The sequence below is a fragment of the Oncorhynchus clarkii genome, chromosome 21 (assembly GCF_045791955.1).
Source record: "Oncorhynchus clarkii lewisi isolate Uvic-CL-2024 chromosome 21, UVic_Ocla_1.0, whole genome shotgun sequence".
In the NCBI taxonomy this organism is placed as follows: Eukaryota; Metazoa; Chordata; class Actinopteri; order Salmoniformes; family Salmonidae; genus Oncorhynchus; species Oncorhynchus clarkii.
In genome coordinates, this window is record NC_092167.1 from 44,379,612 (window position 1) to 44,401,816 (window position 22,205).

At 45.5% G+C, this 22,205-nt stretch overlaps 3 protein-coding genes across 3 annotated transcripts; 2 read left to right on the forward strand and 1 right to left on the reverse strand.

The window, feature by feature from the left end:
- Positions 1-2,840: 2,840 nt before the first annotated feature.
- LOC139379089 (grpE protein homolog 1, mitochondrial-like) lies at positions 2,841-7,292 on the forward strand. Its single transcript, XM_071121888.1, has 4 exons — positions 2,841-2,983; positions 4,024-4,168; positions 5,467-5,548; positions 6,408-7,292. The coding sequence occupies exons 1-4, from the start codon at positions 2,916-2,918 to the stop codon at positions 6,758-6,760; spliced, it is 648 nt and encodes a 215-aa protein (XP_070977989.1). The 5' UTR covers positions 2,841-2,915; the 3' UTR covers positions 6,761-7,292.
- Positions 7,293-10,927: 3,635 nt separating this feature from the next.
- Positions 10,928-13,088, reverse strand: LOC139379088 (transcriptional adapter 2-beta-like). Its single transcript, XM_071121887.1, is given in 3 exon segments — positions 10,928-12,206; positions 12,727-13,010; positions 13,013-13,088. Coding segments are annotated over 3 exon segments (1,527 nt in total). The 3' UTR covers positions 10,928-11,039.
- A 110-nt stretch (positions 13,089-13,198) lies between these two features.
- Positions 13,199-14,865, forward strand: LOC139379535 (cilia and flagella associated protein 184). Its single transcript, XM_071122352.1, has one exon. It carries the CDS (start codon positions 13,339-13,341, stop codon positions 14,863-14,865), a length of 1,527 nt encoding a protein of 508 aa, XP_070978453.1. The 5' UTR covers positions 13,199-13,338.
- Positions 14,866-22,205: the final 7,340 nt, after the last annotated feature.

The following is a 22,205-nucleotide window of genomic DNA, read 5'->3' on the forward strand; positions in this document are numbered from 1 at the left end:
TTACAAACCCTTAACCAACAGTGCAGTTCAAGAAATAGAGGTAAGAAAATATTTACCAAATAAACTAAAATATAAAATAACATGTGGGTATCGGTACTGAGTCAATGTGTGGGGGTACAGGTTAGTCGGGGTAATTTGTACATGTAGGTAGAGGTAAAGTGACTATGTATAGATAATAAACAGCAAGTAGCAGCAGTGTAAAAACAAGTGGCCATTTGATTAATTGTTCAGCAGTCTTATGGCTTGGTTGTATTTTGTATTTATTATGATCCCCATTAGTTTATACAATTAAAAAAATATTACAATACATTCACAGATTTCACAACACACTGTGTCCCCTCTGGCCCCTACTCCACCACTACCACATATCTACAACACACTGTGTCCCCTCAGGCCCCTACTCCACCACTACCACATATCTACAACACACTGTGTCCCCTCAGGCCCCTACTCCACCACTACAACATATCTACAACACACTGTGTCCCCTCAGGCCCCTACTTCACCACTACCACATATCTACAACACACTGTGTGCCCTCAGGCCCCTACTCCACCACTACAACATATCTACAACACACTGTGTCCCCTCAGGCCCCTACTCCACCACTACAACATATCTGCAACACACTGTGTGCCCTCAGGCCCCTACTCCACCACTACAACATCTCTACAACACACTGTGTCCCCTCAGGCCCCTACTCCACCACTACCACATCTCTACAACACACTGTGTGCCCTCAGGCCCCTACTCCACCACTACCACATCTCTACAACACACTGTGTGCCCTCAGGCCCCTACTCCACCACTACCACATATCTACAACACACTGTGTCCCCTCAGGCCCCTACTCCACCACTACCACATATCTACAACACACTGTGTCCCCTCAGGCCCCTACTCCACCACTACCACATATCTACAACACACTGTGTCCCCTCAGGCCCCTACTCCACCACTACCACATATCTACAACACACTGTGTCCCCTCAGGCCCCTACTCCACCCCTACCACATATCTACAACACACTGTGTCCCCTCAGGCCCCTACTCCACCACTACCACATATCTACAACACACTGTGTGCCCTCAGGCCCCTACTCCACCACTACCACATATCTACAACACACTGTGTCCCCTCTGGCCCCTACTCCACCACTACCACATATCTACAACACACTGTGTGCCCTCTGGCCCCTACTCCACCACTACCACATATCTACAACACACTGTGTCCCCTCAGGCCCCTACTCCACCACTACCACATATCTACAACACACTGTGTGCCCTCAGGCCCCTACTCCACCACTACAACATATCTACAACACACTGTGTCCCCTCAGGCCCCTACTCCACCACTACCACATATCTACAACACACTGTGTCCCCTCAGGCCCCTACTCCACCACTACCACATATCTACAACACACTGTGTGCCCTCAGGCCCCTACTCCACCACTACAACATATCTACAACACACTGTGTCCCCTCAGGCCCCTACTCCACCACTACCACATATCTACAACACACTGTATGCCCTCAGGCCCCTACTCCACCACTACAACATATCTACAACACACTGTATGCCCTCAGGCCCCTACTCCACCACATCTCTACAGTACTATATCCATGTGTATGTATAGTGTGTATGTTATCGTGTGTCTGTGTATGCACATGTCTGTGCCAATGTTTGTGTTGCTTCACAGTCCCCGCTGTTCCATAAGGTGTTTTTTAATTTGTTTTTTAAATCTAATTTTACTGTTTGCGTCAGTTACTTGATGTGGAATAGAGTTCCATGTAGTCATGGCTCTATGTAGTACTGTGTGTCTCCCATAGTCTGTTCTGGACTTGGGAACTGTGAAGAGACCTCTTGTGGCATGTCTTGTGGGGTATGCATGGGTGTGTGAGCTGTGTGTTAGTAGTTTAGACAGACAGCTCAGTGCATTCAACATGTCAATACCTCTCATAAAGTAGTGATGAAGACAATCTCTCATCCACTTTCAGCCAGGAGAGACTGACATGCATATTATTAATATTAGCTCTCTGTGTACATCCAAGGGCCAGCCATGCTGCCCTGTTCTGAGCCAATTGCAATTTCCCTAAGTCCTTTTTTGTGGCACCTGACCACACGACTGAACAGTAGTGTGACAAAACTGGGGCCTGTAGGATCTGCCTTGTTGATAGTGTTGTTAAGGAAGAGCATCGCTTTATTAAAAAAGTTATACTGCTGCACATTAACATCTGCACTGTTAAGGAGCCTTTTGGACCTAGACTTGGCGATCCGGTACCGCTTGTCGTGCGGTAGCAGATAGAACAGTCTATGACTTGGATGGCTGGAGTCTTTGACAATTCTTTGGGACTTCCTCTGACACCGCCTAGTATATAGGTCCTGGATGATATTAAGCTTGGCCCCAGTAATGTACTGGGCCGTACGCACTACCCTCTGTGTAGCACCTTACAGTCAGATGCCGAGCAGTTGCCATACCAGGCCGTGATGCAATCGGTCTGGATGCTCTAGATGGTGCAGCTGGAGAATTTTTTGAGGATCTGGGGATCTTGTCAGTCTCTTGAGGGGGAAAAAGTGTTGTCGTAACCCTCTTCATGACTGCATTGGTGTGTTTGGACCATGATAGTTTGTTGGTGATGTGGACAGAGATGGGTTTGGTGATGATTCAACACTTAAAAAGTTACAAAAGAGAGATAACCTTCAGTTTACAAAAGGCACAAATTCTGTCCTTGGTCACGTGCCCAGTTTTCGACCTTTATCATCACCTCAACCAAACTACAGGAAGACGTCATACTCTATAACATCATTGATTGGACGCGACACTAGGTGGATCTCTTTCTGATTGGTGATTGGCTCAACCTCCTGCCACTGGGGTACTCTGCTCCTTCAGCGTGTGTTATCAGTGAAAATGGCGAGCTGGTGTGTACGAGCTGTAAAACAGAGTTACTCTGTTGTATCATCTTCTTCAATAATAAGGTAATATACATTACGAGAGTACATGTTAATACGGTTGTTCAGAGCATTGTCTGTAACGTTGTGCCATCACCCTTGGCCGGGTGCTAACGAGTTGGGTAACGTTAGCTTGCTATCTAACGACCTGTCATATAACGTTAGTTATTGTACTGCTTTCGTAATGAGAGTTCAATAGCACATTTCTGATAGCAGAATCCCATTTAATTCAATTTCTATGCGCCTTGTTCAAAGCTGTTAGCCTATCAACTAATCCAATGCGAACTAGCTAACTACAGTACCGCAGGTTTTAATGTTAAGCTATTTTAGTTTGGTGGCACACCATAGCAAAGGCAGTTGGCTTCGCTACTAAAATGCCACAATGTAGTTTACCTGTATCTGGGCCAAGGAGAGATTGCAGTCAGAGAGACTCTAATGTGTGTAACGTTACCGTAGATCATTACCTAGCCTCTTCGCTCCGGGAGACCTGTACACATCCGAGTCACCGAAGGCAAATCTGAAATGCCTGATCTGTCGGTACGGGCCAAATGTGTGAACTGTGGTAAAAATAAACGTTGACATCCACATTTTTCCGACGCACACTTTCTAGTCAGCAATATTCTGTAATTGCCACACGAGATTACCACGTGTTCCTAGATGGCAGCGCTATTTTATGGAGATTAGGCTATATGGTGTGAACTCTGTAAACTCCGGGAAAGTTTAATGTCAACGTTTCTTTTCACACATTGTATGGTCCGCACCGAAAGGTAAACCATTCTTGATTACATATTTTCTTTAGATGACTTGGGAAAGGTTGATCTGAAATAGGTAAACCCAGAGGGCTTGTAAATATGTCTTCGGGGTTTGGGATGTAGCCTTCAGCAACGGGATACCAGAGGCTAACCATTAACATGGTATTACCATGTTAATAAAATAAACATGTACCATATACAAATTAATTAATCATGTTTGGATACCAGTACAGTGCACTAAAATGACCAATGCATTAACAGCTAAACCTATGTTGTGTATCTAACCCATTTCTCTGTCTCTCTCTGCTCTGTTAGGGCATCCCCACGGCTCCTATGCACAGCAGCCCAGCAGAAAAGCGGCCAGGGGTCGGAGGAGGACCAGCATGCTGAGCAGAGCGCAGCAGAGAAGGGCCTTGCTGAGGAGAAGGGCCAGCTGGAGGAGCAGCTTAAAGAGGTCACGGTGAGTCTGGCTCCAGGGTGCAGTTTCCATATCAATCAATCAATCAATCAAATGTATTTATAAAGCCCTTCTTACATCAGCTGATGTCACAAAGTGCTGTACAGAAACCCAGCCTAAAACCCAAAACAGCAAGCAATGCAGGTGTAGAAGCACTGTGTCTAGGAAAAACTCCCTAGAAAGGCCGAAACCTAGAGAGGAACCAGGCTATGAGGTCTGGCCAGTCCTCTTCTGGCTGTGCCGGGTTGAGATAATAACAGAACATGGCCAAGATGTTAAAATGTCCATAGGTACAGATCTAGGATCATCCTCCCCTCACCCAATCCTAACCTTAACCATTACTAGGGGGAAGAAAAAAAAACTGACCCAAGATCAGAGTCTAGGGCAGGGTTGGGCAAACTTTTTGTCTCGAGGGCCATGTCAGGATTTTGCAATTCAACGGAGGGCCACATTTTTAGGGGGACTAATTGTTTGTTAAAATCAATTTTGGGGGGCTTCACAAGTGGTGCAGTGGTCTAAGGCACTGCATTGCAATGCTTGAGGCATCACTACAGACCCGGGTTCAATCCCAGGCTTTGTCACAGCTGGCAGTGACTGGGAGACCCATGAGGCGGCGCACAATTGGCCCAGCGTTGTCCGGGTTAGCAGAGGGTTTGGCAGGCCGAGATTTCCTTGTCCCATTGCGGTTAGGATTGGGTGAGGGGAGGGTGATCCTAGATCTGTACCTATGGACATTTTAACATCTTGGCCATGTTCTGTTATTATCTCAACCCGTGGCGGGCCAAGCGCATGAACGCTGACACGGCGCCAGGTGTACAGCATTTCTTCCAACACATTGGTGTGGCTGGCTTCCGGGTTAAGCGGGCATTGTGTCAACAAGCAGTGCGGCTTGGCCGGGTAATGTTTTGGCTCTTGAATTTCGCCTCTTCTGAGTCCGTACGGGAGTTGCAGTGATGGGACAAGCCTGTAACTACCAGTGGGATACCATGAAATTGGGGAGAAAAAGGTCTTTATTTTTGTAAATATATATTTTTTATAGCTCTTTGCTGTCCCCCTCCCCTTGGTCTAGGGTCAACTTTACACTAGTCCTAGGTCGCCACACCAGTCACTATAAGTCTGTTCCAATATCCAAGCTAGAATACTACGTAGAATGAAAATAGTGTGTTAGGCATGGTTTCCTAGTGGTATACTAGTGTGGAATAGTATCTTGGTTAACCTCACCCTGTCTGAATCTCACTAGTCAGAAGAGCTTTGAGAACAGGATTGTCTCTTGGCCTCAGCTTTTCTGTCTGTGTCTACAGGACAAGTACAAGCGGGCCCTGGCAGACACGGAGAACCTGAGGACGAGGAGTCAAAAGATGGTGGAAGACTCAAAGTTGTATGGTAATCTAACATTTGCATATTTATTTGATTCTCACCAGTGAGACAGACATACTTATAGGTGGTTTTTAGAACCATCCTTTTGGTTCATTGATGTCAAGCAACATGCAATATAAAGTTAATCTGGAGGTACAGTGAGCTCTGAATGTATTGGGACAGTGCCATTTGTTGTTGTTTTGGCTCTGTACTCCAGCACTTTGGATTTGAAGTGATACAATGACAGATGTTAAAGTGCAGACTCAGCTTTAATTTGAGGGTATTTTCATCCATGTCGGGGGAACCGGTTAGAAATGACAGCACTTGTTGTACGTAGTCCGCCCATTTTAGGGAACAAATTTACTTATGTGTATTAAAGTAGCAAAAAAAGTAGTATTTGGTCCCATATTCCTAGCACACAATGATTACATCAAACTTGTGACTCTACAAACTTGTTGGATGTATTTGCTGTTTGTTTTGGTTTGTTTCAGATTATTTTGTGGCCAATAGAAATTAATTTTAAATAATGTATTGTCATTTTGGAGTCACTTTTATTGTAAATGAGAATAGAACGTTTCTAAACACCTTTACATTAACGATGCTACCATGATTATGGATAATCTTGAACTATGTACAAATATTGCTGTCATTTCTAAACGGGTTCATCCGATATGGATAAAAATACCCTGAAATTGAAAGCTGACAGTGTGCTTTAACCTCCGTCATTGTGTCATTTCAAATTCAAAGGGCTTGAGGACCGAGCCGAAACAACAACAAATGTGTCACTCTCCCAATACTTTTGGAACTGCATATTCAATGATGTTGTTCATTCTATGTTTTCTAAAAGAATACTAACTCATATCTCCTTTATTTTTGCACATTTCAGGAATCCAAAGGTTCTGCAAAGACCTGCTGGAGGTGGCGGACATCCTGGAGAAGGCGACGGAGAGCGTGCCCAGTGAGGAGGTGTCCTCTCAGAAGAACCCCCACCTGAAGAACCTGTACGACGGCCTGGTGATGACAGATAAACAGATGCAGAAGGTGTTCGCCAAGCACGGCCTGGTCAAGCTTAACCCAGACGGAGGGCAGAAGTTCGACCCCTATGAGCACGAGGCTCTATTTCACGCCCCTGTGGAGGGTAAGGAGCCTGGCACGGTCGCCATAGTAACCAAGGTGGGCTACAAACTCCACGGGCGCACCCTCCGGCCAGCATTGGTGGGCGTGGCCAAAGCCCCTTGATTTAAAAAAAGGTTCAGTATGACCGTGGTGTCATTGTTTTTGCCTGGGTGACAGATCACCTTGGCTTCTGCAGGCTGGTCAAAGCGCCCAACCCAACTCCCCAACGTTGCCTCAGAGGCGGGAATCCAACTTGAACTAATATTATTACCATGGACGACATCACAGCCTGTTTTGACTTTGCATACCGATTCTCCACCCTTCTCCCGAAGTGTGCACTTGCTCACTCCCTGTCATGAATTAAAAAGCATTGGATTACCTGGAGGGAGTTTACAGCATTGTTAAATCCATGACAGGAAGTGTGCAAGTGCATACTTTGCGGGGAAGGATGTAGAATTGGGACACAGCCCATGTATCTGCCAGGCGCAATTATGTTTGAGCAGAAGCAACACTTGTGATGGCACGTACAGCACAGAACCAGTTTGACAAGTCATTTCTGTCCTATTTCAGTCATCAGGATCAGATTCCTGTCCAGTCATTGTAATTGTTATGGATGGGAGAATGAATGTAATGTACCTCATGATTATATACCAAACTGCTGTCATTGTTTTCATTGGACAAACATAGTACTTTCAATTAATTTAATTGGAATATATTTTTCCCTGTAAGTAATGCGGTCTTTGGCACAATTTAGCCCTGTTTGTATAGCTTCCAGTGACAGCTTAACATGTTGTCCAGGCCTCTCCAACCCTCTTCCTGGAGAGCTGCTGTCCTGTAGGTTTTTGCTCCAACCTCTGTTGTAACTAACCTGACTCACCTCATCAACCAGCTAAATGTTATAATCAGGTGCGCTAGATTAAGGTTGGAGTGAAAACCTACAGGTCGGTAGCTCTCCAGGAACATGGTTGGAGTGAACCTACAGAATCGTAGCTCTCCAGGAACAGGGTTGGAGTGAAAACCTACAGGTCGGTAGCTCTCCAGGAACATGGTTGGAGTGAACCTACAGAATCGTAGCTCTCCAAGAACAGGGTTGGAGTGAAAACCTACAGGTCGGTAGCTCTCCAGGAACAGGGTTGGAGTGTGAACCTACAGGTCGGTAGCTCTCCAGGAACAGGGTTGGAGTGAAAACCTACAGCTCTCCAGGAACAGGGTTGGAGAGCCCTGATGTAGTCTGTTTCATTTTCAGAAATAGTCTGGACAGTTTTAAGTGAATGGAGGTGAAATATGCAATATTACACAATACATTAATGTTGTATGTATGTAAAAAATACTTCAGAGGCAACCACAGACGTAGTGTTTAGCTGCTGCACTACAGTAGGAGCCGGTCAGAGTATGGTTGTCAAAATGTAAATACGCTCTAGCCAAATCTACAGATTCACCGGAGATACGCAATCATGCTGTTGAGGCTCTAATGTAATCATTCCAGACTTCATGACAGCAGAACACTATCTCGCCGCTATGGCAGATGTCGCCCTAGTGGTGTGGGACATTGACAGTATAATGACGTTAATTAGTCTTAACTACTTAGACTGGATAGTCTGTGTGCCTGTAGCAGCTTCGGAGTCCCCAACAACAGGGGAAGTGGAAAGCGAGCCTGTTAACAACAGAGACGGTACAGTATGTTAACCAGGAGACACTATAACTCCTCCTCCACATTTATTGGATTGGTTGAACAGTGCAGAAGAGAAACTCCCCCCAACAGTTTGTTTTTCTTCTCGTCTAGATCCTCTACATACGGGTCTTGTTTCATGCGTTTATTTTACAAATGCTATGTTGGATTTAGTGTGCCTGTGGACAGTTGTCCTGTTCAGTGCCACAGCAGCGTCTAATATACAGATTCACTTGGACTCGCATGTCCATTGTTTTTAATTGGCCCATTTCCCTGTATGTAGGATCATGAAGTGTAGGACACTGTCGGCAAATATTACCACATACTGAACTCACCAAATGTTGTGAAAATAAAACCAAGGAAGCCATACAGTATAAAGGATTTTCATTTTTAATACAGAACATACTTACACCCTTGAACAGTTGTTTTCGCCTTAAACCAGATAAGGAGATATGTATTCTTTGATTGTGAACTACGCCAGTTGTTGGGACAAAAATAAAAAAATCTTCAAGTAGATGATGGGAGAACCAAGGGGCCTTGTCAGTGTCCGGATACTCAGAGGCTTATGGGGAAGAAAAATATAGCATTTTTATTTCCTCTGTGGTATGGTAAATGTACTATGATGGAATGCTAATATTAAGGCCTATACGAATGCAGTCACAACATTATTTCACAGTGTCTAATGTAATACTGTTTCTATACAACCAATCCCCATCTCTACTGAAGTTCACCTCCGTTTAAAACAGGCTAACTGGACATCGTAGGGAGAAGGTGCCACGGGACATTTTAAAGCACCCGTGCTTGGAACAAACACATTTCACATAATGGAAAACCAGGTCTAACTGTGGCAGTCGTCCTTTTTTCTCTTCTACCAGAATATTTCTGCCCTTTGATAGTGTTCTTGCAAGGCCATATGTGAACACTAACCCAGTGGTTCCAAACATCAACAACAAAAGCTATTTTCCCCATTCGGTTTCACAACCCCTACTTTGAGAACCACTCCACTAGCCTTAATTGAACGATGTGACTGTAAAACAATGAACCAGGAAGATAGATGGAGCAAATGTAGCAGGTATATCACTTTTTTTTGTTGTTTTAAACGATGACTTAACTCCCTTTGAATAGATGGAACAGTAGCAAACTAAACAGCGAGCAACGAGTCACAATACAATAATCATGCAGCGCGTATTCATGAAGAGGCTAAAACCAGCCTGGCAGGACGACACACCGTTAACCCCACAACGCCCCTCCAAACAAGGGGCAGGCAAACTTAACCGGGGGTGAGAAAAATAGATATGCAACATTTTTGATTTGTGCTTTAGGATCGCATGTCATTGGTTAATGCCAATATTTAAAGCTTTTTATTTTCTTTAGAAGTCGAGTAGAGTGAATCGCCTACTAGAATCAGAAAACGTGCAACGTGTGGAACAGAATAGTATGGAGGAGTTAGGCTTATCTACTCCCCTCACAGTGCCACATTCTGAGCCTGACAACACCACAAAGCTACAGCGTCATAATGGGGATTACCGCAGTGCTTTATGAAAGCGTTAGCTGCCAAATACTGACCCCTCTATGCTTAGCAGGCCATCTTTTCATGGTAAGAATGATGATGATGATAACCCCTGCTTTCCAACACAGTGCGGCTGTATTGCTGTTTGAATAGGCACTAACCTGTGCTCTCCAAGACAACATCCTAACCTAAAAGGAAGCTAGCCTGGTCCCAGAACTGTTTGTATCGTCTTGCCAATGACCATAGGAGTTGGCAAGATGGCACCAACTGATCTGGGACCATACTAACAGGAAGCTGGAGACAAACTACACAACTATTTATACTTTGAGAACCGCTTTGAAAAACAGTGTTGTCTGGTTTGCCCAGTAGTATTAGGTGATCCTTCACTGCAATAAAGAGAATGTATCATCTACCCATACATTATCATTCATATGGATGCAAATACAAAAATATATATTTGTTCCACGTTCTCCTGTAAATGGTATCCAAACTTTTTTTGAAGAAAGAGGAAATCTTTTGCAATGTACATATTCACAAACAGTCCGGTGGTCGACGACTTGGGTCAGAACTTGACAAAAGGTGGTAAAATTCAGCTTGGTCCAATCTGGAGCTCACGACACATCTCACATTGTTTATAACAAGACACAGAGACGCAACAATCCAACAGAGAACAAGAGTCATTGTCCCTCTGCAATCCTTAGTCCCCACAAACTCCATACACATTGTTAGGACCTGTCCCAGTCCCCACAAACTCCATACGCATTGTTAGGACCTGTCCCAGTCCCCACAAACTCCATACGCATTGTTAGGACCTGTCCCAGACCCTACAAACCCAATGGATTGTTAGGACGTGTCCCAGTCCCTACAAACCCAATGGATTGTTAGGACGTGTCCCAGTCCCTACACACCCAATGGATTGTTAGGACGTGTCCCAGTCCCTACAAACCCAATGGATTGTTAGGACGTGTCCCAAACCCTACAAACCCAATGGATTGTTAGGACGTGTCCCAGTCCCTACAAACCCAATGGATTGTTAGGACGTGTCCCAGTCCCTACAAACCCAATGGATTGTTAGGACGTGTCCCAGTCCCTACAAACCCAATGGATTGTTAGGACGTGTCCCAGTCCCTACAAACCCAATGGATTGTTAGGACGTGTCCCAGTCCCTACAAACCCAATGGATTGTTAGGACGTGTCCCAGTCCCTACAAACCCAATGGATTGTTAGGACGCGTCCCGGGATATCCAGCCGCTCTCTGTGAGGAAGCTGAGGATGCGTTTCTTGAGCACCTTGTCTAGGTAGCTGGGCAGCCGGCTCTTGGAGGGAATGCCCTGGCTCTTCTGCAGGTGGTCCTTGATGATGATGGTCTTGACAGTCAGGTAGCGTGTGGGGCTGAGGTTAAGTGAATTGCACAGCACCTTCTCCCGGTCGGACAGCAGCTCGAAGCCCGCCAGGTTCTCTATGGCCGGGAACTCGCCATCCTTGCCCTCCTCTTTGATGACTCCGCCACCTCCTGTCCCTCCGCCAAGCCCTCCTCCTGTGCCGAGCCCTCCGCCCCGGCCCGTTTTCGAGGTAGCTACGCTCTTGTTCTCCTTGCGTTTCTCCCGTTTGTGCCTCGCCGCCTCGTACTCGGCCGCCTCGTCCAGTCGCGCGATGCCGTTGCGGCGGTAGCGCTGCAGCTCCCGTACTTTGGCGCGCAGCACGCGCTCCTTGTGCATGTTGTGGAACAAGTCCTCAAACTCCCGCTGAGCCATGAACTGGCACATCCCCCGTAACTTGATCCGCTGCTCCTTCTCCTCCTTGGGGATCTTACGCTTCGGCACCGTCGGGACGGCTGGAGCTCCCGGCGTCACCGCGGGAGTGGTTGGCGTCGGAAGGCTCCCCACCGCTCCGACGACGACGCCACCACCACCACCACCTACAACACCCAGCGTGCTTTGCTTCTCCTTCTTGTCGCGGCCTAGAAAGACGGGCACCAGGTTGTAGTCGCGGGCCACATTTTTGCGGCGCTGGCGCTCACGAAGCTTGCGCACGTACATGTCCACGTGCGCGCGCTTCATCTCGATCTCCACGTCTTCATCGTCGTAGTTGACCGACAGGCCACTGATGAGCTTCTCCGCCTCCTGGTCGTACTCCATCTCATAGTCGTCGCGGAGCGGCATGTAGCCCAGCTGTTGCTGCTCACCCAGGGTCACGTCCAGGGGAGGCAGGGGGGTGGTGAGGCTGGGGGACAGGGGGCCGCCGCTGGGGCAGGTGTGATCCGTCACCCGGTTGGGGATGCTGTCGGGGACGCAGGCCTTTCCCAGGTTGCCATGGATGTACATGCCGACATAGTGGTCCATGACATCCTGGGGGGTCCGAGACGCCCCTACATGAGTGGCCATGTCCTCCTGAAAGACCAGCACACACACAGGCCAGTGTTACTGAGAGGGGGATTACATCCCTGCAAGCATTTAGGCTACACAGACACACACATAATGTATGCATTGCTATACGTTCACTATTAGCATAGACGTGTGTTGAATTCCATTGATAGGAGATCAACAGATCCATTGAAACAGACTTGTCTACATTATACAAAACGTTTCCTGTATGTTCATAATGCATTGCACATTTGCAACATCGTGGATTGTAATGTGCGTTAGCATGGAAAAGTTGCATTCATCACGACTTAGCTAGCTAGCTGTGTACAGGACTAAAGTACATTTCAAGTATTGCAGAGTTGATCGATATGGCCAACTCTCGACAGAACCTGGCTGTCAGTCTGAAGTTGTCAAATGTATACGGGTCTATATTGCGTTATTTTTCAAGAGAGCAACTTTACTCATTTACATTTAGTCTAGATATTTTTATACGCGTGCTTGTATTATATAGCTATCTGAAAAGTAGCTAGGCTATAAAGTGAAATACCCAGTTTCCAAAGCCATATTGCTCGATCGCGTCGAGGAGCGACTGCTCTTCCCTGCTAGTCCATCCTCCCTCCGCTTCGGGACCCCAGAGGGTGAAGCGCCCGCCGTCGACTTGCTGATAACCGTGCCATCGCCGGTGATTACCGATTTCTGCACCCGCGGAGAAGCACTCCGGACAAAGTTCGATATCTGGACAGTCAGTACAGCGAAGCCGCAGATTCGTAACGTCTGCAAGGCAGTTTACGCAGTACTTCTTTCCTAGGTCGGCCATGTTGCTGGCTTCTGCTTGTTGTTGGAAGCAGCAGTGCCGCGGAGGGAGGGCCTGCGTGCTGGAGTGTCTCTGGTCAGACTACTGCGTCTCATTAATATTAATGAACTTGGCGCAAAAGCCTGTGATTGGCTTACATGCCCAGTTTCCAGGACAACTCAAAACACAAATGGTTTCATTAAAGAACAGTTGCTTATGTGTGAAGTTCTCGTTTAGGATTTCTTGACCTCGTTTTATCCTAGAAAACATATATTTGAATGTTGCCTTACAACCGGGGACTTAATTGACACGTGATTTGCTAGCTTGTTTTTAGCCAGAAATACTTAAACTTAAATTCCCGTTCTCATGGATGGGAATGCAGAGCAGAAAGAGAATGACCCTGGGTCCAATCCCAACATTGAAAACACAGAGCTGAAGAACGATGAGCAACTCCAGCATACACCAGCTGAAGAGCCCTCAGAAGAGGGCAAATCCACTAATGCTGATTACTGTAAGAATAAAGCTGACACGGCTGCAAATGAGGCCGAGGAGGTGGTAGCAGTGGAGCAGAGTGGGCAAGAGTCTGAAAAAGCTTTAGGGGAACAGGCAACAGAGGGTATCTCAGCTGAGACAGAGGGAGGGAACCCAGCCGCTTCTGAGCCAGGAGAGGGCGCTGGAGATGAGTCACCCACAGGACCCAACCTACCAACGAGTGAGACATTCGAAGAGGGAGAGGTCCCGGAGATGAAGCCTCTAATAGGGGAGCCTCTCTCCCGCGAGGGGAGCCTCACACTCGAAGATGTCGACAACAACAATGATGATGAAGGCGGACTGCCAAAACTAGACCCAGGGACTCCCGAAGGGGAGAGTTCCGTGCAGGTTGAGGAAAAGGGTCCCTCTCTAACCAAAGAGACGGGCCCCAGCATCGACTACAAAGAGTACATGAACTTCCTTTATGAGTTGCAGGCGGAGAAGGACAAACTGAGCCAGGTCAACGGTCAGCTCCAGATCAAGCTGGTGGAGTACTTCCGCAAGAAGACAGGTGATGACGCACGTCCTGAGAAGGAGAAAGCCGTGTCGGACCAGGAGCAGCGCTACCAGAAGTACATGGCCATCATGGAGGACCTGAAGTGGCAGCACCGGCTGGACTCGGAGGCAGCCCAGCAGCAGGCAGAGGAGCTGAGGCAGCAGAGCCAGGAGAAGCTGGGCCAGCTGGAGACCGAGTGGAGCGCTTTCATGGCACTGAAGCGCGACGTGGCCGTGACGGCCCTGAGCCGGCGCCTTGGGAAACAGGCGGCGGCGGTCGAGGTAGAGCAGATCCAGGCGGCCGAGCAGCGGCGCCAGAAAGAGCTGGTCACCGTGCGCCTGGAGAATATCAAGCTGAAGAACAAGACGCGCAAGTTTGAGGCCGCACTGCGTGCCAAGGAGATGCTCGCTGAGGGCCTGCACCTCATCGACTTCGAGCAGCTGAAGATAGAGAACCAGACGTATAATGAGAAGATAGAGGAGCGCAACGAGGAGCTCCTTAAACTGCGCAAGAAGATCACCAGCACAGTCCAGGTACTAACCCATGTGAAGGAGAAGCTCCAGTTCGTGCAGATGGAGAACCAGGCCAAGCGGGCCCAGTTGGCTGAGGTGGAGGTGGTGGTGGCCAGGAAGAGGGATGTGCTGACCAGGACCAAGCAGGCCAGGGATGGCCTCCGTATGGACAACCTGAAGCTGCGCCAGCGCTGCGGACTGCTGGGCAACGAGATCCTGCTGAGGGACTTTGAGGAGAAGGTCGACGCCTCAGACGACCTGGAGGAGAGGCTGGAGGGGCTGAAGAGGAGGCACGCAGAGCTCATACTGAAGTGTGCCGGGGTCAAGAAGAAACTGGAGTACACCAAACCCTAACCCAAACCCTAGTCCTAACCCAACCCCTAACCCAAACCCTAACCCAAACCTTAATCCTAACCCAAACCCTAATCCTAACCCAAACCCTAATCCTAACCCAAACCCTAATCCTAACCCAAACCCTAATCCTAACCCAAACCCTAAACCTATCTCAAATCCTAATCCTAACTGAAGTGTGGAAATCGAGGAGCGGAGGCGAGGAGAGGAAACGTGGAAACAATATGCTTGTATGAAATGAGACTCCTTCTCCACTCACGCGTCATCAGGCAAATGACATTTACAGCGGTAGAATGAAACGTGTAAAGTGATAAGGCTAGATGTGCAAGACATGTTATAGATTAAAAGAAAAGTAGCGTGTTGTTTTGAAATGTGTGCATGTAAGCAACAGCTGATTCAAAGGGGGAGTGGCAGATTTCAAAACTCATCTGCAGAGCATACATAGAGGATGCACTTCAGTATCCAACGGAGAGGAGTTTAGAGGCAGGTAGGAGAGTCTTTGCGAAGTCTGGTGACATGATAAGTGAGGGTAGTAACCAAGGGGATGGAACTCGGAGGCAGGGTTGGAGGCGGGGACTACTTGGGGCAACTTCACGTCTGGTTGGCTGGGGGTTACTCCTCGGTTCACCTACTAACAAATTGACACTCTCCTCGACCACTTATTGGTTTCCGGGTCACGGAGGAAAGAAGGACTGAGGAGTCAAGGAGAGGACAGACTTTCCCAATTGAGAATCTCCCAAGGTCTATATGATCAGTCAGAAATCACCAACTGGTCATAGACGGAAACCATATGTATTATAATAAGTAGTCTGTTGTTTTATTTGCTGACGTGTTTTAGTTGTTTTGCATTTACAACCCCTGATAATATAATAACAGTTGTCATGAAGGAAATTGTCATACTCAAGGTTGGTGAGCGGTTTATTTGCAACTAGTTTAAGTTGTCATTAAAATGTGAAATTCAAATTACATTAGCAAATTTCCCTTTTCTCTCAGTGGTTTAGCTGTCCAGATAGCAGAAATCAGATGCAAAAAAAACATTTCAATTTCCTGTAAAATCAAGTACAGGCCAGGGTGGAAAGAATTAGTCACTTATCAAACATCTTTATCAAAAAAGAAGTGTCACACTGCTGACACATTTAGCACTTTGATAATCAGCAACATCTACTTACTAACAACTGTTGGGCCAAAGCAATACTGTGCTGAGCACACATCTTTCACGAAATATAACTTTATTATCAGCCTAGCGTCATTCAGGAGGATGTGTTGAAATGAGGTTAACTCCTTCAAGGGGAGTCTGGTTGTACTTTTAATTTCTCCAGGATTTTGCGTACCCAGAGTGCAGTGACATCCAAGCAAACCTCTTGACCTGACGTCTTCAGAGTTGCACTGTGCATAGGACAAACAGGGGAGAGTCATAAGAAACAGCTATGTTAATTCAAACATTCACAACAGGAAGTCGATGTTTTACCGTAAGAAGAAAATGTACGTTTGGGTATAGATTAGGTTTAGGAACGAGGGTTATGGTTTGGGATAGATTAGGTTTAGGAACGAGGGTTATGGTTTGGGATAGATTAGGTTTAGGAACGAGGGTTATGGTTTGGGATAGATTAGGTTTAGGAACGAGGGTTGTGGTTTGGGATAGATTAGGTTTAGGAACGAGGGTTGTGGTTTGGGATAGATTAGGTTTAGGAACGAGGGTTATGGTTTGGGATAGATTAGGTTTAGGAACGAGGGTTATGGTTTGGGATAGATTAGGTTTAGGAACGAGGGTTATGGTTTGGGATAGATTAGGTTTAGGAACGAGGGTTATGGTTTGGGATAGATTAGGTTTAGGAACGAGGGTTATGGTTTGGGATAGATTAGGTTTAGGAACGAGGGTTATGGTTTGGGATAGATTAGGTTTAGGAACGAGGGTTATGGTTTGGGATAGATTAGGTTTAGGAACGAGGGTTATGGTTTGGGATAGATTAGGTTTAGGAACGAGGGTTATGGTTTGGGATAGATTAGGTTTAGGAACGAGGGTTATGGTTTGGGATAGATTAGGTTTAGGAACGAGGGTTATGGTTTGGGATAGATTAGGTTTAGGAACGAGGGTTATGGTTTGGGATAGATTAGGTTTAGGAACGAGGGTTATGGTTTGGGATAGATTAGGTTTAGGAACGAGGGTTGTGGTTTGGGATAGATTAGGTTTAGGAACGAGGGTTATGGTTTGGGATAGATTAGGTTTAGGAACGAGGGTTATGGTTTGGGATAGATTAGGTTTAGGAACGAGGGTTATGGTTTGGGATAGATTAGGTTTAGGAACGAGGGTTATGGTTTGGGATAGATTAGGTTTAGGAACGAGGGTTATGGTTTGGGATAGATTAGGTTTAGGAACGAGGGTTATGGTTTGGGATAGATTAGGTTTAGGAACGAGGGTTATGGTTTGGGATAGATTAGGTTTAGGAACGAGGGTTATGGTTTGGGATAGATTAGGTTTAGGAACGAGGGTTATGGTTTGGGATAGATTAGGTTTAGGAACGAGGGTTATGGTTTGGGATAGATTAGGTTTAGGAACGAGGGTTATGGTTTGGGATAGATTAGGTTTAGGAACGAGGGTTATGGTTTGGGATAGATTTCAGATGTTAAAGTTAGGGAAAGGCATGAAAGTTAACAATGTTTAGCGTACATTTATTTTCTGCCGGGTCAAATATACACTGTCTTCACAATCATTTTCTCTCTCTCTCTCTCTCTCTCTCTCTCTGTGTGGTTGTAAAGCAAAACTGTAAAAAAAAGTACTGTGAAACAAAGAGTGTGGTGAGTAAATTATGTCCAATAATACAGTATAAAGTACAACAGTGAAGCTTACATAATCTCCACAACGTTGCAGCTTGAAGAGGGTGCGTTAAACTGTATTTTAGAGATGAGCCTTCCTATCCTTCTGGCCTCCTTTTTGATGCACACGCATCTCTGCAGACTAGGCCTGCATGAGACAGAAACAGAGGAATACACTTGATCAAAGTCACTACTGATATACACTGAGTGAACTATACATTCAAAACACCTGCTCTTTCCATGACAGTCTGACCAGGTGAGTCCAGGTGAAAGCTGTGATCCCTTATTGATGTCACTTGTTAAATCCATTTCATTCAGTGTAGATGAAGGGGAGGAGACACGTTTAAAATGGATTTTTAAGCCTTGAGACAACAGAGACATGAATTGTGTATGTGTGCCATTTAGAGGTTGAATGGGCAAGACAAAAGATTACAGGGTATGGTATGGTAGTAGGTGCCAAGAACTGCAATGCTGCTGGATTTTTCACACATACTTCTTCCAGTATGAAAACAAGGATAAACATTCAGACATTGAGTTTAGTCCATGTTGTTGATAGGTAGGTACACCAAGGCTGGAGGTAAAATAGCTATACTACTACCCACAACCCACCACAGTAAGACATTAAAACATAGTGATTGACCACTGTAAACTGAGAATAACAACTGTAGTTAGTTACCCCTGTTGTTCAAAGTGTCTTTTGGACCCACTGGGTCCCGGGGGTGCTGGGTGTGCTTGGACCAGTTCACTAACTCCAAAGTAAAAGTCCAAAGAAAAGTCCCTTGGTGGTGTCATGCTCATTTGTTCCTCTGTCTGTGTGGTTGGGGACGAGGATACTGCAGAGGTGTTTGGGCTGGGGGTTGTGGTCCCTTCCCAGTCTGGGTCAGTTGAAGGCCTGGGGAATGCGGAAAATATCGAAATATTACGGTTTGTTACATGCTCAGTTAAAATAACCACAAGGACACAGAGGAATAGGATGTCAGATCTTTACCACAATATGCAAGCGATGTAAAAAAAAAATACAAAAAATTTAAAAAAAGAAAAAACTGGAAACGAGTAAGAAAGAACAGTCCCCACTGATATGAGTAAGGATGCACAGCTAAGTGATTTTATCAGATGAAGAAAACAATGCACAAACAAGCTTCAATTGAGAAACTAAAAATGTAACTAAGACCTCATATTGTATTATTTCTTAACCACAAACTCACCCAAACAGTGGTGCAAGGTATCTTGTGAGAGAGGTATTCACACAAACCTTCCTACCATCTGCCAGTGTCTCACTAGGAGAGAATAGCAGCAGTGGTTAATGGCTGATAGATACTGACCATTCAATTGGCCTTTGACCATTAACACATTGTCATAACCCTTTCACCGCACACACGCACGCACGCACGCGCACACACACACACACACACACACACACACACACACACACACACACACACACACACACACACACACACTCACATGATCTCTGTGGAGTTACACACGTCCGTTGCAGGGAACCTGAAGTCTATGCTCCTGACAAGAGACCGGTCAGTTGTGTGTTCCTGCCACGTCTTGCAGCGACACCCTTCCCTCTCTATCGGCCCCAGTTCCCCATGGCCTGGTGGGATGCCTTAACAGTGACAAAGTCAATCGGTCATTGATAAACTGATAAACCGTTATTTGTATTGCAACTACAGCTTTACAACTACATTCTAAAAAGAACAGGTGCTATCTAGAACAGGTGCTATCTAGAACAGGTGCTATCTAGAACAGGTAGAACATGTGCTATCTAGAACAGGTGCTATCTAGGACAGGTGATATCTAGAACAGGTGCTATCTAGGACAGGTGCTATCTAGAACATGTGCTATCTAGAACAGGTGCTATCTAGAACAGGTGCTATCTAGGACAGGTGATATCTAGAACAGGTGCTATCTAGAACAGGTGCTATCTAGAACAGGTAGAACAGGTGCTATCTAGAACAGGTGCTATCTAGGACAGGTGATATCTAGAACAGGTGCTATCTAGGACAGGTGCTATCTAGAACAGGTGCTATCTAGAACAGGTAGAACAGGTGCTATCTAGAACAGGTGCTATCTAGAACAGGTAGAACAGGTGCTATCTAGGACAGGTGCTATCTAGAACAGGTGCTATCTAGAACAGGTGCTATCTAGAACAGGTAGAACAGGTGCTATCTAGAACAGGTGCTATCTAGAACAGGTAGAACAGGTGCTATCTAGAACAGGTACTATCTAGAACAGGTGCTATCTAGAACAGGTAGAACAGGTGCTATCTAGGACAGGTGCTATCTAGAACAGGTGCTATCTAGAACAGGTGCTATCTAGAACAGGTAGAACAGGTGCTATCTAGGACAGGTGCTATCTAGAACAGGTGCTATCTAGAACAGGTGCTATCTAGAACAGGTGCTATCTAGAACAGGTAGAACAGGTGCTATCTAGAACAGGTACTATCTAGAACAGGTGCTATCTAGAACAGGTAGAACAGGTGCTATCTAGGACAGGTGCTATCTAGAACAGGTGCTATCTAGAACAGGTGCTATCTAGAACAGGTAGAACAGGTGCTATCTAGGACAGGTGCTATCTAGAACAGGTGCTATCTAGAACAGGTGCTATCTAGAACAGGTGCTATCTAGAACAGGTAGAACAGGTGCTATCTAGAACAGGTACTATCTAGAACAGGTGCTATCTAGAACAGGTGCTATCTAGAACAGGTAGAACAGGTGCTATCTAGAACAGGTGCTATCTAGAACAGGTAGAACAGGTGCTATCTAGAACAGGTGCTATCTAGAACAGGTGCTATCTAGAACAGGTAGAACAGGTGCTATCTAGAACAGGTGCTATCTAGAACAGGTGCTATATAGAATCTAAAAGGGTTATTCGGCTGCCCCTATAGGAGAACCACTTTGAATAACCTTTTTGTTGGTTCCAGGTAGAACCCTTTTGGGTTCCATATAGGACCCTTTCCACAGAGGGTTCTACATGGAACCCAAAAGGGTTCTCCTATGGGGCCAGCCGAAGAACCCTTTTGGATCCCTTTTTTCTAAGAATGAAAACATTCAGCTTGTTGAACTGATTAAAATAGGCCTTTAGAATGAAATATGTAGCTTACCCATGAAGTTTGCCACAAGTGATGAAGAATTGACAGCCATTTGAAGAGTGGAGTTTATATCTGGTAAAAGATATTAAAGTAGGATGTGATGGACTTCTCTAACCTGTATTAGCTTGTGATTTATGGATGAAGATGACTTGTGATGTCTTAAAGCTAGGGAGTGACCTTGTCTTGCAGCGACACCCTTCCCTCTCTACCGGCCCCAGTTCACCACTGTCTGGTGGGATGCCTTGAATAAGTACATCAGTTATTGATATTGTTGACTCACAACTGTATCACAATTCAGCACGATGAACTGATTAACATAGGCCTATAGTCTAAAATAGATTACCCATGACCTCAGCTGCAAGTGATGAGGAATTGACAGGCATTTCTGACTCTGAGGGAAGAGTTGAGTTTGCAAGATACATGACTCAAATCTGTTATTAAAAGTAGGATGTGATGGATTGAACGTGTATAACCTCTAATCTATACTTTTGGTATGAGGTCTTGTGCTCTAAGGATGAAGATATCTTGTTATACGTTTCAAAGCTCGAGTGACCCACCTTCCTTGTCATCCAACGGCGAAGACATTGCCAGTTGTGTGCTCTCAGCTGCCTCCTTGTTGGTAACCGTTTGTCTGGGCTCTGGTTCAGCGGTTGTACAGTGCGAATCATCAGAGATTTTCAGACAAAACTCTTCGAATCTCACGGCCTCCACATCTGTATCTGGGCTCTCCACTGTGGTAAGGGCAGTGTGACAAGAACATCATGTACCAACAGCAGCAAATATACACAACATATTCATATGCAGATGAATGAGAGAATATATTTAAAGCATGTGTCCTCAACAAAGTCAGTATAACAGAAAATGTGAAGTATTATTGCATAAATTCAACGACACACTATAGTATCATTTAACGTCATTAGCAATGTAATGAATGAAGTTGATATTAACAACACAATAAAAAAACAAAGCAGTATATCAACATTTTATCTAATGAATTGTAGCATTTACTCAGCTCCGAAACAGCTGACATATTTCTATAAACATAGTAAACTTACTAAACATAGATGGTAAACCTACTAAACATAGATGGTAAACCTACTAAACATAGATGGTAAACTTACTAAACATAGATGGTAAACTTACTAAACATAGATGGTAAACCTACTAAACATAGATGGTAAACTTACTAAACATAGATGGTAAACTTACTAAACATAGATGGTAAACTAACTAAACATAGATGGTGAACTTACTAAACATAGATGGTGAACTTACTAAACATAGATGGTAAACTTACTAAACATAGATGGTAAACCTACTAAACATAGATGGTGAACTTACTAAACATAGATGGTAAACTTACTAAACATAGATGGTAAACTTACTAAACATAGATGGTGAACTTACTAAACATAGATGGTAAACTTAC

Bases quoted from the DNA above. Each gene is read 5' to 3' on its own strand.
- LOC139379089 (XM_071121888.1), top strand. From the start codon at position 2,916: ATGGCGAGCTGGTGTGTACGAGCTGTAAAACAGAGTTACTCTGTTGTA. The intron at 4,169-5,466 runs GTGAGTCTGGCT...CTGTGTCTACAG, and splicing joins AGCAGCTTAAAGAGGTCACG to GACAAGTACAAGCGGGCCCT. The intron at 5,549-6,407 runs GTAATCTAACAT...TGCACATTTCAG, and splicing joins GGAAGACTCAAAGTTGTATG to GAATCCAAAGGTTCTGCAAA.
- LOC139379535 (XM_071122352.1), top strand. From the start codon at position 13,339: ATGGATGGGAATGCAGAGCAGAAAGAGAATGACCCTGGGTCCAATCCC.